The 17,000-nt window shown below is 39.8% G+C and overlaps 1 protein-coding gene across 1 annotated transcript; it reads right to left on the minus strand.

Moving 5' to 3' along the window:
* Positions 1-10,739: 10,739 nt before the first annotated feature.
* Positions 10,740-11,645, minus strand: LOC106829628 (olfactory receptor 4S1). Its single transcript, XM_014838844.1, has one exon. It carries the CDS (start codon positions 11,643-11,645, stop codon positions 10,740-10,742), a length of 906 nt encoding a protein of 301 aa, XP_014694330.1.
* Between the last annotated feature and the right edge of the window lie 5,355 nt (positions 11,646-17,000).

Here is a 17,000-nt window from a genome sequence, read left to right on the forward strand (position 1 = left end):
CTATCACTTCAGCAACAACAGGAAATATCTGACGAAGGATTCCAGAAGTGCCCACGTGGGTGTCAGCCAAGGTCTTGTCAAGTAAAAGCGATGAGTAACTTAAAGATGTAGAACAGTTTCCACAGGTCTCTTCATCTATGGTCTCTTAATATCATGGTGAAGTGTAGGCCATTGCGAGAGTGTCTCAGGCTATAAGAAAGGAAAGTACAGGAAATCTGGGTGATTCTTCATACAAATGAAGTCCAGTACAGTTCACTCTTGTGCCACTTATACCTGTTTGTATTTTCTAATGATATTGGGGTCTTGTTAGAGAGTGAAATACAATTAGCTTTTTCCATGAAAGGAGAGGAAATCAGAGGTATAAGTCAACTTCTTCCAGGAGGTGGCCATTTCTAGTTTCCTCAGAAGACTTAAAGTGGGCTAAAAAATCAAGCTAAGGTCCCTTCTGCTGCAGCTGTTCCTAGGGCTATAACTGATACTCATCAATTTACTCCTCCAACCACCTGGGTGTGTTCTCCCTCATATTTAGGTGTTAGCTCTCCATCGCTTAACCTCTCAGCTGACACCTTCACCCAAAATGGATTTGATTCTTTCTTGCTTTGCTTTTGTCAGTAGATCCTACTGAAAACTAGCAGTCTCTTTAGTCATCTAATACATGATTTGGAGTAGCTTCCTCCCCATACAGTATATGTTTTCTCCAAATTTAAAAGCCCCTTAAGTACTATGTCTCTTTCTTGATCACAGAAGACATGAATAGAAAACACTCCTTTTTATTGAGGAAATCTCTGCATCCCCCAGACCACAGGACTCCTAAGAACTCTACCCAAGTGACAATCCTCTGAAATTTCACAGTGTTTATTTTCCACTCTCTGCCTGTGTGAACTTAGTAGGTGTATAAGTTATCTATTGCTATGTACTGGCAAACAACACTAAGCCAAAAGTTAGTAGCTTAAAAATCACAAAACCAAGACTTAAAGTCTTAAAATAAAAATACTTTATTTGATTATGATTCTGCAATTTGGGTTGGATTCAGCTAAGTAGTTTTTCCACTCCTTTTACCTGGAAATATTCCGATAGTTTGAGTGGAGTAGATGTTCTAATATGGATTCACTTATATATCCAACAATTGGCTCAGGTACTTCAGTTCTCTTTCATTCTCCAGTGGCATAGATTGGGCCCTATCACTACACTGTTGTTCCAGGGAAGTTTGTATTTCATGATAGCTAGATCTTCAAGGACTCTCAAGCCACACTGCAGGAATTGTATGTTACTTTTTACCACATTCTACTCATGTGGTTAAAAGGTTTCATATGACGTGTGTCACCAGGTTAGCCCAGATAAAAGTACAGACAGATAGATTCCACTTTTTGATGGAAGAAGGTGCAAAGAAGTTGTGGCCATTGTGTACACTGGGTTGTATATGATACTTGCTAATTCTTGCTCACCAGGCTATTTAGCATAATGGTATCAATGCAGTGGACCATTGGATGTTTTGCACAATGTTCAGAAGATTAAATTTCCTGAGATTCTAATATGAAAAAAAAACAAAGAGTTAACATGATTCTTAGGCAAGATTCTACAGTCCTTGCCATGTGAGGTGAGTTCATTTTGTTCTACTCTCTCACTGGGTTGGAGAAGAGCTACAAATCAGGTGCTAGAGGCTCTGATACTTTAATAAAGTTAATATATCATGCACTGAATCTTCCACTGGGGATACCATCTAAGTGTTATTATAGTAGTCCATAGTCATATGAGTCATATGCTGCAATCCATCTGCTTTTTTGCATGCATCAGATCAATTAATTAAATGGCATTATGGGGAACTTCAATTCTTCAAATATTTTGTGGTTATTTTTCTTTCTGAAATTCCTTCCATTTTGCTTCTGATTTTCTGTTTTGTCTGTAACATAGGGGCTCTTGTTATAGAAGAATCAATATGAGTTTTCTTTCAGGTGCTAAATATACATATTTTCCAATTGAATGTTTGAAGAAGGGGAAATAATCACAAGGCATATTCGTAGACACACTGAACCTACTCTGAGGCCATCTTGTGCCAAAACTCAATTTATCATGTGGCCTCCAGTCTAACTGGAGGATTTTGATAGTATTTTAGGTCTGTATCAGTGATAGGTCACATATTACATCCAATAATCCTCAAGAAGTATGGGCATTCCCCTTTCCCCAGCACAAAGTTCTTCTGGCAAGTTGATCGTTTGTCACCCTCTCCTCTCCCTTAGGAAGCTCATGCACCTCATGTAATTTGCTATAATCCACAATATTATCCAGGATCCAATGAGATGACTGCCTATGGAGATTGAAAACATATTGAATCTCACCTGCCCATTCAATACCCAGAATATGCTTATCTAGAATTAAGTTCTGCTAATGCTTTTGAGGCCCATTCTTCAAAAGTGTTCTCCCAGCTCACACAATTTCACATTTGTGAAGCCTTGCAAATACATTTGGGGCATAGACTATTTTCTTTCACATTCAGAGCTGTACTTTTGTTATGCAGCTATTTGAGCCTATTGTTAGTCTCCTGGTAATGTGTGTTGTAGCATCTGATTTTGAGAAGCACAGACATTAATCTTTTGAGAATCCTGTTTCAGGTAAAGGCATTATATTCTTTAGTCAAAGGCGTGCTATTATCTTAAAGCCTGGATAGGGGAATGAATCTGGCAGCCCAAAGTTTCAGAGATTTGAAGGTTCAAGATCTCAAGTTATCTTAACCTGAGGCACCTCGGGCACCTGAAAGTACAGTAGCACATAGGACATTTGCCCTCAGTGGGCAGAATTGTGCTCTACACTTGGCTGCTGAAGCAGATGTCCAGAGTGTAGTTCACATGGCACTATTTTGCAGGTGAGAAACAAAAGGCCTTTTCTTATGCTACGTGAGAAATAATATTCCCAACAATACAATTTATGAGTCATTCTAAATGAATTATATACATTAAATTATCAAATACAGGGTTGATTATTTGAAATTTTAATCATGATAATTAGGTTTCAAAGTCACGGTTATGTACTAATTTTTAATAGAATATTTACACATCTTTCATTTCTAGGAAAGAAATTTTAATGATAGTTAATGATCGGCAGATTTATCCCTAGATTTAGCATTTATCTACTTTTTATAGCTTTATCAAGATATAATTCACATACTATACACTTCACTCACAAAAGTGTATATTTAATGTTTTTTAGTATAGAAAGCTATGCAACCATCAACACTATCTAATTTAACATCTTTGTCACCCAAAAAGAAACTATCTACCCATTAGCCGTCACTCCTCATTGTCTACAATCATCACCAGCAGCCCTAGGCCAACACTAATCTGCTTTCTGTCACTATAGATTTGTTCTTCTGGACATTTCTTATAAAAAGAATCATACAATGTGTTGTCTTTAATAATCTGCTTCTTTCACTTAGCATCATATTGTTAGAGTTGCAGCCATGTTGTGACAAGCATCAGTATTTATTTTCTTTTTAGTGATGAGTAATATTTCACTTTATGGATATATCACTTATCAATTCATCAGTTATCTGACATGTGGGTTGTTTCCCCTTCTTGTCTATTATAATAATGCTGCTATGAGTGTTGGTGTACAGGTTTTTGTATAAATAGTGTTTTCATTTTTCTTGCGTATGCACTAAAGAGTGAAATTGCTGGGTCATTGGTGACTATAAGTTTAACCTTTTGAGGAACTGCTAAAGTGTTTTCCAAAGTGGCTGTACCATTTTACATTACTGCCAGCAATGTACGAGAACTCCATTACTCCATAGCCTCACCAACACTTATTATTGTCTGTCTTTTGATTCTAGACATCCTGGTGAATGTGAAGAGGTATTTCCTTATGGCTTAGATTTACGTTTCCTAATGACTGAAGGTGTTGAACATCTTTTCATGTACTTTTGACCATTCATATATATTCTATGCAGATCTGTTTATTTGGATATTTTGCCAATTTTAATTGGGTTATTGTCTTTTTATTATTACATGTTAGGAGTTCTTTATATAGTCTGGAAATCAGTTCCTTATCAGATACATGGTTTGCAAGTATTTTCTCCCAATCTGTGGGTTGACTTTTCACTTTGTTGCTGATATAATTTTCAGTACAAAAGTTTGTCATTTTGATGAAGTTCGATGGAGGTATTCAAAGTCACTATTATGTACTAATTTTCAATAAAATATTTATGGTTTTTCCATTATTGGGAATGAAATTCTTAATGACAATTGCAGTTCTGTTATTTTATTTTTTTCCATAGAAATGACCACTAGATTTGACAAGTATTTTCTATTGGGGCTTAGGGATATTGATAAGTTTTTCTTTAATACAACTCCTTTTCTGACATGAATTTTACATACAGTGAAATGCAAAGTTTTAAGCATATGGTTTGATGAGTTTTGATAAACATATCTACTCATGTAACCATTAACGTACTCAAGATCTAGAATTCTTTCATTAACTTAGAAAGTTCTATCTTATACTTTTTCAGTCAACTTTCCAGGAAGGTAGATGCAGCAGAGAAATTACATTGATATCCATGGCATAACACAAGCAATATTGCTAAATTAATCATAGTGTGGTGCCCTTTCCTATAGGAGCAGTGTTGTGGGCACCAGGCACCAAGAATCATTAGAAATATCTGGCACCATCTCAGAACCTTGGAAAATCAAGTATTTGAATGGTTAGAAGATAAGGTTGTGAGATTCCTCAAGTATCACCTTTTACCACATTCTTACTCATGAGCCCAAGGAAAGGGTTTGGACAGAGAATAGGGTTTCAGTTGATGAGACAAAGCTATGGAGTAGCAGGAGACCACAGACAAATGTGAGCTGGAAGATATTTTGATGACACCATTGCTCTCCAAGTTGCCCATGCTGTACCTTGGGTGTCATGTGTGACCCATGTCATCTTTCATTCCCATATCCAGTCATCACCAAGTTCCATTAATTTTACCTTTAAACCCTCTGTCCTGTGGGTCCTTTCTCTCCATTCTTGCTGCCACCAAATTCCCACATGTGGTCAGCTGATGGCTAAATTACCAAAGGACCTTATCCTCAAGATGCTCCCACTTCATGCATCCAACACACTGCAGCCAGAAAATTATTTCCTGACCCTTCTTTCCTCAGACCCTCCACTCTGGAGGACCAGAGTAAAACCTGAACTCCTCTGACTCACTTTTAAGGAACTTTGCAGACAGAGTCACCTCAACAATCACCCTCTACCCAATAACTTTACCTCATCTCTGTTCAACTCAGGGTCCTCTCCCTATCCCACAAGGCCATCCTGCTGAATCCCATGACTGGGCCTCCCTTCACCAGAAATGCCCTCTCCATGTCGCTTAAACCCTGCCCACCTTCCAAGCCCAATTCCAGTGTGGTGTGTTCAATGAAGCTTGTCTTTAATAGTCCAACCTATATGAATCTTCTCTTCTCTGAGCATTGTAAATAATTTGGTGATTTTCCTTAAATGCTACTAAATCATGTTACTACACTACCTAAAGTCGATCAACGCCTCCCCATTACCCACAGCATAAATTCCAATATTCTTAGCCTGGATTCCAGGTCCTTGTTGAACTGGCCATTGCTTATCTTGGACCCTTATTGTCACTCCCTAAATGAATGTAATACCCCAACCCAATATTTCCCAACCCAAGGTGCCCTTTATCCCTTCTCTGTGTTTAGTGTTCCTTCCTTCTAGATTGCATGAGGATCTTCAGTATATAGGAATAATATTCTCTCCTTTGTGTTCCTAGAGTACTTTATCATACTTCTTTTACAGCAACTGACAGATTTTTTCACAATTCTAGCTTCTCTGTCTGTATCTCCAAATAAGAAATATATTATAATAATATCCAAAATTACCAATTCAATATTCTTCTTAAGCCTTTATTATTAATTGTATTTTGGTTGATAACTATAGCTAGTGTGTCAATAGTACCATGTGCCACACACTTTATAAGTGTTCTGTGTACATTAATCCATTCAATTCCCAGGATAAACCTATGATGCGTGTATTATTATTATCACCCCTTTGTTATACATATGAGGAAACAGACGCCCAGATAAGTGAATTAACTAGGCTGAGGTTACACAGCAGTGGAGCCAGGATTTTAATCAAAGCAGCCTAGTCACAGATCCTGTGCTCTTCATCACTGGCCTGTATAATTTCTAGGTACATAATACATAAGTGAAGAGCTAAAATTAAATATGCCCTTTCATTAGAAGTCCAAGGCATATTTATTTGCCTGCACAAACCTCTTATCTTGGCATGAATTCAATCCATTTTTTTACCCATTTGTGAAAATAAAAAAATATATATTAGAGCCAATCTGAGAGCTCATTCAGGGAGGAGAATCACATAGGGTCCAGTTTTTCTTGGCTTTACCATAAGAATGGAATGCCTGATAGCCTTTCCTTTTGAAAACCACCTTTTCCTTTTTGGGCATCTCTGCCTTTCTGTATTTATGGCTCTCTCTACTACCTGCCATCAGTAATTCCCACCGTCTCTTCCACCGAACTGATAAGAAATACCTCCTCTCTCCCCACAATGCTGCCTCATCTAGAAGCAGGCAAAGAAAAGGTGACCAGCATGTAAAAATCTAAATCTGTATTTGAGCATATAGACTCTCTATCAGGCATCCTGCTGTACTGGACCAGAGCACATTGACAGAAGGCCAACAATGGCCAGGAAAAGTATGAGAGAGCTTCACGTGCCCATGTGACTGAATTCAGAGTGAAATAATGGAACCTCCATGCCAACCACATGCTCTCATTTGGTAATCCCAAATGGTGCCTCACAGGATCCCAAAATTGTAAAGGACTTTAAAAATCACCTAATTTAATGTTATATGTATTTTACAATGAAAATAAATAAATTCATTGCTCACCCCCCTAAAAATCTTCAGACCAAATCACCTTGTCTACAAATGAACACACATGGCTCGAGGACAGGATCTGACCTGCCTAACATCTGTGGCTGCTGAAAGTCTCTGCACCTTACTTCCAGCCATAACACCTACCTTTAGGTCATAAAATCTGGTGTGATTTTGTTCTTCATTAGACTAGGAAATTGGATTAGATGGATCTCAAACCACTCAAGTGCCTCCAAATCAGGGTGAACTTAGCCACCCTGCTGGAATAAATCATTACTCAAGGAGATAATCTGGTTTGGGAAAACTAGGGTGGGATGCAGCATTGGATTCCTCTCTGGGAATCTTGGTTCCTGGACAAGCAAGGTCCCTTGCCTAATATTACCCTCCCAGCTGATCTTTCACTGAAGGCCCCCAGTGAGCAAAGTCCAGATCACACTCAGCTCAGAGCGGTGTTGAAAAGACATAGAGACCTTTTACTCCAACCTGCTCTGTTTTTAGATGAGGCTACAGAGGCTGAGAAGTTAATTAGATTCCCAGGCCACAGGATAGATATTTCCCAGGGTACTAACCTAGAAACCAGTGCTCTTTCAACAGCACTAGGCTGCCTTCTGACGGTACTGAGCGGTGGTTGCTAATGCAATTCAAAGAGCAGACCCCAATAACAAATCACCAATATTCCTGGGGGCTTTTAGAAAACAAAGTAGCTGAGGGCTAAGATGAACCACAAGAACAGGAAAATTCATGAGATCTGGATTGGGTTGATATTTGCATTTAAAATGGCTAAGAAATTTTTTAAAAAGCCAAAGAAAGCATCAAACCCAGAGATTTTAAGATCCTGATTTTGATGTAGAAAACCAGTCCACCCACTGAAAGTCCAAGGCTTTTGATTAAATGCTTAGATCCTTGAACCATTTAAAATAAATCAGGTATACACTACAATCAAGGGAAGAACTTCCCCATGGAATTTCTTTTCCCTTCGGTGAAACTTTGCCAATTAAACTATGACTTGGGAAAAGGTTCAAAATCTGTTTCAACTAGTTTAGTGAGATTTCTATAAAGTTTTTACACCCAATAATAAGGTAGTAGAGAAGAAAGTTGAAGGAAAGACATCAAAGGAATGTTTTTTCCAGACTGGACTACTGAGAATGAAAAGAAGAGTGAATAGACATTAAAATGAGGACTGGACAGGGAGACAGGACTCTGGGCACTAGCTTTGGTTCAGTAATTGATTAACCATGTAACTTAAGCCATGTCATTTCACCTCTCTACTCCTCACCCTCCTGTTCCTTCTTTTATATAAATGACAGAGTTGGGCTAGACTATCACCATCGTACCATGCATCTAACACTCATGGATTCATGTATAATTCACTTAGTCTCTCTGTGCCTCAGTTTCTCCATCAAGTCCTGGCTAATAGTACATGCTCATTAAATATTGTCAAATAAAATAATAAATGAACCAAAAAGCTCTAAAATGGGTGAATTATTAAGTAAATTATGCCTCAATTAGACTGTGTTATATTAGCAAGCCATCACAAATCATGTTTAGGAAAAGTATCTAATTTCATGGGAAATTATGTATGTAACTGACTATGTCAGACAATATGCCAATCCTTACATGCATTCTCCCCTTCTTCTTTAGGAACATAACAGAACGGTGATTTTTTTTTCACCACATAATTCCACTTACAATAAAAAATTAGACTTTCCAGTTTCCCTCGCAATTAAGGGCAACCACGTGACTAATTTCTAGCAAATAAAACGAAAGTAAAAGTGCTTTGTGGTACTATTCAAAACTCTCCTAAAAGGGAAAATGATCAGTTTACCCTCCCCCATATCTCCTTTTCTGTCTCCTGGAACTTAATCATCACACAACCCAGCTGGCCCTGCAGCTGTTCTTCTTAACATGGCTTGCCCTTGGGGGAAACTAGTTAAGCAGAACCTAACCTTCTTGAGTATCATCAGAGCCTAACTGACCTGGGGGAAGGAAAACACTCAATTCCTACTAGCTGTAGCCATGCTGTTCCACCTAAGAGTGGAGAAAACAAAACTGAGAAACTCTTGTGAAGTTCACTTAAGAGGCTTAGGCTCACTGAAAACACTTAAAACAGTATCTGGCATATTGGAAGACTTCAAGAAGAGTCAGTATTTATCATACACTTAAATATAAGCTCCATGAGTACAAGAATTTTTGTCTGCTTCCTTTCTATTGTACCTCCAGTTCCTTCTCAGGAAAGGCACTAGGGCATTGCCTGAGACCTGGACACAGGCCCTGTCCATCCTTCCTTCTCCCACCTTCCCAGCCAGATGGAGAGTTTGGTCTCTGGACCTGTCTTAGGAAGGAGAGAGGGCAGACAGGAAGAGGAGATGGAGATGGCAGAAGGTCCAAGATCTGTTCCTCACAATTTCACTGACCCCACCTAGAGCCTGTGGGGAGTTGGAGACCAGTGATGGACAGTTGATGTTGGGGCCAATGTTTCAAGTACACCCTCATATTGCATCAGGCTCTGCCCCAATCCACATTCACGCATTGGTGGCCTTTATTTGTTTTGTTCCCCCAGCCCACTGCAGGGGAAGTGTTGGGCACTGGAGCTCTACTGAATAAAGACAAACACAGATGGAAAAAAAAAGGAACAGACTTAACCACATGTTGAGTGATCAATACACACTTGCAAAGTGAATAATCAATCTGGTAGTTACAAGGGCTTCCAGAGAAAGGGCAGGGACATAGTGGGGAACAGGATGAGAAAAGGGAACAGAAGACATTATAAAGAAACAGAGGCAGGAGCCACCTCTGCACAATAAACTTTGATATAGGACTTTCCAAAGTCCATTCTGTCCTCTAACAACCTTCTGAAGCTGGTATTGTTACTATCTCTATTTGTAAATGTGGAAAATTGAGACCCAAATAGGTTAAATGACCCAGAAATGGTCAATTAAGCAAGATGACGAATCCGGCTCTTCTAATTTCATCTTGCACAAAGTGTCTCCCTTTAGCAGCAAAATAGAGTGAAGAAACAGGGATTCATGGGGGCAGCAGTCCCTGCTCAGCTGAAGAGGAATCAGCTGAAGAGGAGTCAGCACTGCTGGACAAATACTGAGAAATTGTTCACTCAGGGTCTGCTCCCCATCATCCCAACCCACCTTCAGTCCTCGGTCCTTCAACACTTCCTCATTTGTACTGCTGGGTCCATTCACTCAAATTTTCTCAAGGAGTCTTGAGGGGAGAAGAGTCCTAAAAGTAGGCTTAGGAAACCTGAATTCTAGTCCCCACCTTGCTTTGAACTGACTGTGTAACTTTGGGTAAATCTTTTAACCTCCTCACATTTATTTATTCATCTGTCTGTTGAGAGCATGAAATGAAGCAAGAAAAGTAAAATGACTTGAATATCATAACAGAGAAGAAAATGAATTTCATCAAGCCCTGCATATGTCAACATAAAGGAATTATCTAGTGCTATTCTCCATTGTATAGATGACATATCTGAACATGCAAGAGGCTCCCACATTCACAGGCTCTCACAGGTTTCCTGAATGAACCCTTGAATATCACACTAAGACCCTCCTGTACTGTGACCCCCTTGAGGGTAGAGATTACATCCTTTGTTTTGATTCCCAGTGTCTCACTCATTGGAGACAGTCAATAATATTTAATGAATGAAGGATTGAAGGAGCATGTGGGATGATTGTTATGAAAAGAGCTAGGAGGAGAGTTGTCATTACAAGCTTCCAACTGGAGCTCCAAAGCTTACGTTAGATTCTACAAAGATCAGAGTCTCCCAAGTTCCAGGCTGGATGAGGTTTCCTGTAGTGTCACTTCTTCCCTGAGGCCCCCTTGGGGGGGCTTCGTGGCATTTTCCTCATGGCAACAGTTTCCTCATGGCATTTTTCACCTCACTGTTCCTCAACGTGTAGATCAGAGGGTTCAGCAAAGGTGGCATGACAATGTTAAAGAGGATCACAAGTTTGTCAGCAGGCAGGGTGGTAGAGGGATGAATGTACATGAAAATGGGGGGCACAAGGACCAAAAGGACAGTGACAACGTGTGAACCACATGTGGATAGAGTCTTTCGCCGGCCCTCAGATGGCTGGCTTCTCAGGTTCAGTAAGATGACCATGTAGGAGATGATAAGGATGATGAAGGACACTAAAGAGATCATGCCACTGTTGGCCACCACAATGAGCCCCACCACATAGGTGTCTGCACAGGCCAGCTTCAGAAGGGGATGAACATAGCAGAAGAAGTTGTCAATCTCATTGGGCCCACAAAAGGGCAGCTGGACTGTAAGGAGAGTCTGCAGGATGGAATGCAGAAAGCCAGCCACCCAGGAGGCCCCGGCCAGCAGGCCACACTTCTGCCAATTCATGATGGCTGTGTCGTGCAGGGGCCTACAGATGGCCATGTAGTGATCATAGGCCATGGCTGTAAGGAGGAAAATTTCAGTGCCACCAAAGAAGTGGGTAGAAAATAGCTGGGTCATGCAGCCATTGAAGGAGATTGTCTTGCGCTCCATGAAAGTGTCAACAATCATCTTGGGTGTGGTAGCGGAAGGATAGCACATATCAGTAAAAGACAGGTGGCTGAGGAAGAAATACATGGGAGCATTCAGGGTCTTGCTAGCATTGATGGTGATGATGACCAGAAGGTTCCCCAGGATGGTGAGGACATGGAATAGGGAGAAGACCACAAAGCACACATGCTGCATCTCCCTCCTCTGGAAAAGGCCAGATAACACAAATTCAGTCACGTTGTTCTTGGTGTCCATGGATTCTCTGCCCCAAGCACCGACAAAGAGGTTACTTCTACAAGGACACAAATTACATGGTATAAGAAAGTTTCCCAAAACTAGGGAGTCAGAAAGCTCTATTCAGGTCTAGTAATGATTCTAATATTCTGTTTCAATAAGGGGACTGAGGTTTCCCACATTGCTGTAAGATTAAAAGTTCTATTAAATTCAGCAAAGATTGTTGAGCCCCATAAATGCCAACAAAGATTGTCACTGACTCTTAAGTGCCTAGGACCATATCAAATATCTTTTCCAGTATGGCTGTTTCCAGGATAAAATAGGGTTATCTTTTAGGAGGGAGGATAATTAGGTTGACATTAGGAAGCTGGGCTTCATAACTTTTCTGGTGCATCAATCAATAAGCTTGGGAAACTACAGTAAGCTCTGTGAGTACATTAGCAACAAAAGGAGGATTATTGCTGGTTATTGATTCATTGTCAAGGGTAGGTTGGTAGAGAGTGGAGACAAAGGAAGTTAAATCCTGCAGGACTGTGTACAACCTTTTCATTATTGTGATTGAAAAATATCATGGCAAATGACACTGGATAATGGCAGAACAGTAAAGAGGATTCTCTACCATATAATGTAAGGACTTAGACAAGCTCCAGTGTCTGCATCTCCAGGAGACTTAGGATCCTAGTAAGTGGTTTGCAGAAGACAAAGAAGAAGAATAGAAATGCCTGGGGCATAGACTTACTGAGGTTGGCACAAAGGGTTTCCACTCAGAGGAGCCAAATTAAGGTGTGATTGAAAGTTAGGAGAGCAATAACCAATGTCAATGCCTGAGGCAGGCACAAAGAAATAATTGTCATTTCCTGGGACATTCTGCCCAGGCTTATGAAGTTTCCGCACTTCCCAGAAATTTCCTAGTAGGGAATATATGTATTTTACAGCAAAATTATTTTTCTACTCTCTTCTAAAATTCTGAAAATGGTTTGATCAGATGGTTGTGTTTACCTACAGGATAGAGAGGGGAAAGAGCTTCAGAAATAGCCAGCTAGTTTCCACGACTGGAGGAGAATGCTATAACCCAAAATAATATGATCGTTGAGTACACCCCCCCCCCCAAAAAAAGACTTTGGTAGCAGATAAATAACCTAAGCATTTTGTTCATGAGAAAGAAATTCTACCATATTTTGTCTTTGTTCAGAATTACAGTAAATGTAACACATGCACATTGTTTCTATCTAGTTGTTACACTCCAAAAATAATCAATAAGGGCTTTCTGAAGTAAGATCAAAGGCCTGCCTAAGATTGCACGGTTGGTGTCTGGGCTGTCATGTGAAAACTGCTCTAGGAGGCAGCATCCCAGTCAGCAAGAGCCCAGGTGCTGGACTCAGATTTTGTGGGACTCTCCACTCTCCAGCTGAATGATGTTGGGCAACTTACTTGACCTCTCAGAAATTCAGTTTCTTCATATTCAGAGGGAGCTAATAATTCAATCACCTAGGATTGCCATTGTGAGATAATATAAAAGTATGTAGCACAGTGGCTGGCACTTAAAAGGTGCCCAATAAAGATTGAGCATAATTAGATCTCAATGGTTGTATGTTGGACTCAGATGGGAGGTTGGTTTATAAGGGCAATGCCATAGGATTTACTTCCAAAGTTATTTTTCATTTCTATTCATTTAAAAACATTTTTATTAAATTTCAAGTACAAAGAACCATAAATCTTGGAATACCTAATGGGAAAGATGGTCAGCCACCTGCGCATAAAGTCAATCTCTCTAAGGATAAAGAGGGAACAACACGGTGCAGTGGTCCAAGTCAAGATTTATTCTCCCTTCCCTTCCATTCATGAGATTCTATTCTGACCCAGACTTTCCAGAGAAATTCACTATCATCATCATCATCATTTGTATTTTACTGTTATGCTTTGTAGTATAAAATAATACACACCTTATATTATTTAATCCTCAAAACATTCCTATTATGTATTTACTGTTCTTACTCCCATTTTACAAATAAGGGAAATGAGGCTCAGAAAGATTAAGCAATTTGCCCAAGTTCGTACATAATCATTAGAGATAATTTGGAAAGTAGAAAAATACAATGAGAAATTAGGAATCATTCATATTATGGTGTATTTCTTTCTGTTGTTTCCTTTAATTATGCAAACACTTCTTACAAATGTGAATCAAATGTATTCATAGCTTTTCTCCCATCACACTTCATTTAAGCATTTCCCCAAGCTGATAATTTTCAAAAGAGGTTTGTAATTGTGCATTATAAAAAAGTACCATAATTTATTTGGACATTTATATATTTATGAGCTTTATATTAGTTCCTACTTATACTATAATACATGACCTTCCTCTGTAAGTCTCTGGACAATATTCATTAAGATCAATTCCTTAGAGGGAGAAGGCTGAGGTGAGGGGCATGAATGTTTTCTAGGGTTCAGATAGAATCTCATGTAGTATGAAAACAACATCATTTGCTCTTCCAGGAATTAGAGAAGACATTGACAAAATAAGGATCATTATTAACTCCCACCCCAGACTACTATTCTCCCACCTAAACATCTCAACACCTTCAACCTCTCCTCCAAGGACTCATTTCCATCCCAGTTCCCACCTCTATTGTACTCTCCAAATTCCTCACACCATCCTTAAGCCATAAACATACCCTTGGACCGTACAGTCTGTGAGGACCTGAACAAGACGGAATAGAGGGGAAAGGAACTTCCCACTTCCTGCAGCTCATGCTGCTGTCACCAGGGGGAGCTCCTGTGAGTCAGACACAGTTCATGAGCTTCACGCCTTATCCTAGGTCGCACTCATCACAACCCTTTAAGATAACTATCAATATCTTCACTTTAGAGATGAAGAAAAGGAAGCTCCAAAATTTAGTGTTCAAGTGACTTACTTGAGGCCTCTGATAGCAAGTGCCATAACAGGAATTACAGCCAAATCTGGGAGACACTTGCAGATCTTATAGTCAGAGTTCCCCCTATCGCAATAGTCCCGTCTCCCTTATTGCAATAGTATCTTTCGACCCCTTCCTTCTGCAGTGCTTGTTTGCTACATCCTCCTACCTTCACTAATCTCACACTACTGCAAAATGTCAGAGGGATTGACGTTGGACTTGACTTTCCCCAAAGAAGGCAGCAGGACACCATGAAAAGGGCACTAATCTGGAAATCAAAGGACGTTGGTTTCAGGGGCAACTTTCTCACTGGTAAGTGAGTGAGCTCAACCATCTCCCTCCCTCTGCTTGGTGCTCTGTACAAAATGATGGTTGGATTAAGTGTTGTGATTCTAAGCTGGAAAAGTAGAAATACATCAACAAATTAATTTCTCTGACAATTATAATCAATATTTGATGAATTTAAAAATAACCAGAAAGCACATAAGTAGCTTTGCTTCATTACTAATTCCTTTCACCACTTTGTACGAGGGTTGGTAGGGGTTGAGGTTCACGTTCCATGTTTGCTATGCCTTGGACACCGAGTCTGCTCTCTCACTGGTTTTCAGATACATTGTGTGTCTTGAAAGAGAAAGAAAATTAGTAATACGGTTTAGAAACATTTCTACCTTAAAAGATTAAAATATAAATCAGTCTTTTAAGAGTCTTTCAAGCTTCAAGTATCAGAGGATTTATTTACATGAAAGGACACCTTGCCACGTGGGCCTGGGCTTTGGGGACAGGGTACCAAGACTGTACCTCAGTGAAATACACTCTGGAATTGGTCAAATTTCCAAAAAGTTAAATGAGGTGCCAGGGACCACACACCAGGACAGCCCCTGAGAAAGGTGAGGGAAGTTAGCTTCACTGTAAACTCAGATCCCTCCACTCTCCTGTGCCTTCAGCAGCCCCAGCCACAGGCTGGGCATTCATCTGGGGGCCTCTAAATAATCACATATGTGGGAAAGCACTCTCTGAGCTTGAACATCTCCACAAGTAGAGGGAGTAGTAACCAGAGCTGTATGACATTTTCTTGTATTTGTTGAGGAATGCAGTGTACCAGACCCTGTGCAGAGCACTTTAAATGCTTCATCTAATTTAATCTGCTCAACATCACTTTAAGGAAGCCACTATGGTTGTCCCTATTTTTCAAATTAGGAAAATGAAGATTAGAGCAAATGAGTGACTTGGCAAGGATGTCACACCAGTAAGGGTTGGAGCCAGAAATGCAATCCAATGTACCAGGCTTCAAAGCTATTAGTCATGATACAACACTTCTGACTAGGGACATGAGAGCATCTGATCACCCAAGAAGGATATGTCTTCAGCAGATAAAGGATGAACAAGAAAATAGCTGAAGGAGATGACTAGTGATGTCATGGGAATTTGAAAAAAAAAACCCTCAACTCACACTTGATGCATGTGAAGGCAGGATCCTGAGAAATACCCAGATAACTGTGCGATAAGACTTTCTTCTGGGCATTGAGGACAAAACAGAGAGAGAACAAAGCAAGCGAGGACTTTTGTTTTCTATATAAAGGTCCTTGGTAGGTTCAGGTTTATTCTATTCAGAGAGTCCCCAAAAGGCCAAGACTACAGGAGAACTGACCTTAGTGAGTTCCACCCTTTTCAGTTGAGCAGTGAAAAAGGAGTCTGGCCAGAGAAGTGAAGTGAACTTTTAAGCACCAGGGTTTCAGGGAAGCTCATGTGGAATAAACCCAGTCAAAGTCATTGCCGGATTTGAACACCTCTGCTTTGGAAGCCATAGCACATTCATGGCTAGCAGAAGTATCTTGAGAGTTGCAAACGAGCCACAAATGTGTTGCATCCCAATTAGAGAAGTGGCCGTGGAGACAGCCATACTCCTTTGTCATATTAACTTAGTGGTTCAGGCAAACTTTAGAGGCCAAAGGAGCCACTGTGTTTATCCTGACTTAGGATTTCTATACTGAATCCACTCAAATCCATTCATTTAACAATAGTTATTAAGCAGCTACTATATACAAGGCATGGTTTTATGACATCCATTTGGAGAAAATAAACTGTGTTAAATATGAACTGATCTAAGATTTTTGTTGTTTTTTAAATAGGAGGGACAAGTTTGAAGTAAATTATCCCTTTGACTACTACCTGATGTTAATATAGCATTTTGAAAAGAATTTCCACCCTGTGAGGACGGTAAGACAGACAAGAGACAATATAATATAGTGCTTAAAAGTATGGACTAAGGAGTCAAGTTGCCTGCTTTAAAGGCTGACTTTGCCACCTGCTAGGTACATAACCTTTAACAAGTGGCTTAACATCTCTGGGATGCCATTTTCTAATCTGCCATCTTTTCTTTCTCAGGTTTAAAGAAATCAATGCACAATGCCACAGTAATAATTGAGGATATTAACATTGCCACCCCCCCAGCAAGTGGGAGTAT

The sequence above is a fragment of the Equus asinus genome, chromosome 17 (assembly GCF_041296235.1).
Source record: "Equus asinus isolate D_3611 breed Donkey chromosome 17, EquAss-T2T_v2, whole genome shotgun sequence".
Taxonomy (NCBI): Eukaryota; Metazoa; Chordata; class Mammalia; order Perissodactyla; family Equidae; genus Equus; species Equus asinus.

Excerpts from the sequence above, each read along its gene's own strand:
- LOC106829628 (XM_014838844.1), bottom strand. The coding sequence starts at position 11,645 with ATGGACACCAAGAACAACGTGACTGAATTTGTGTTATCTGGCCTTTTC.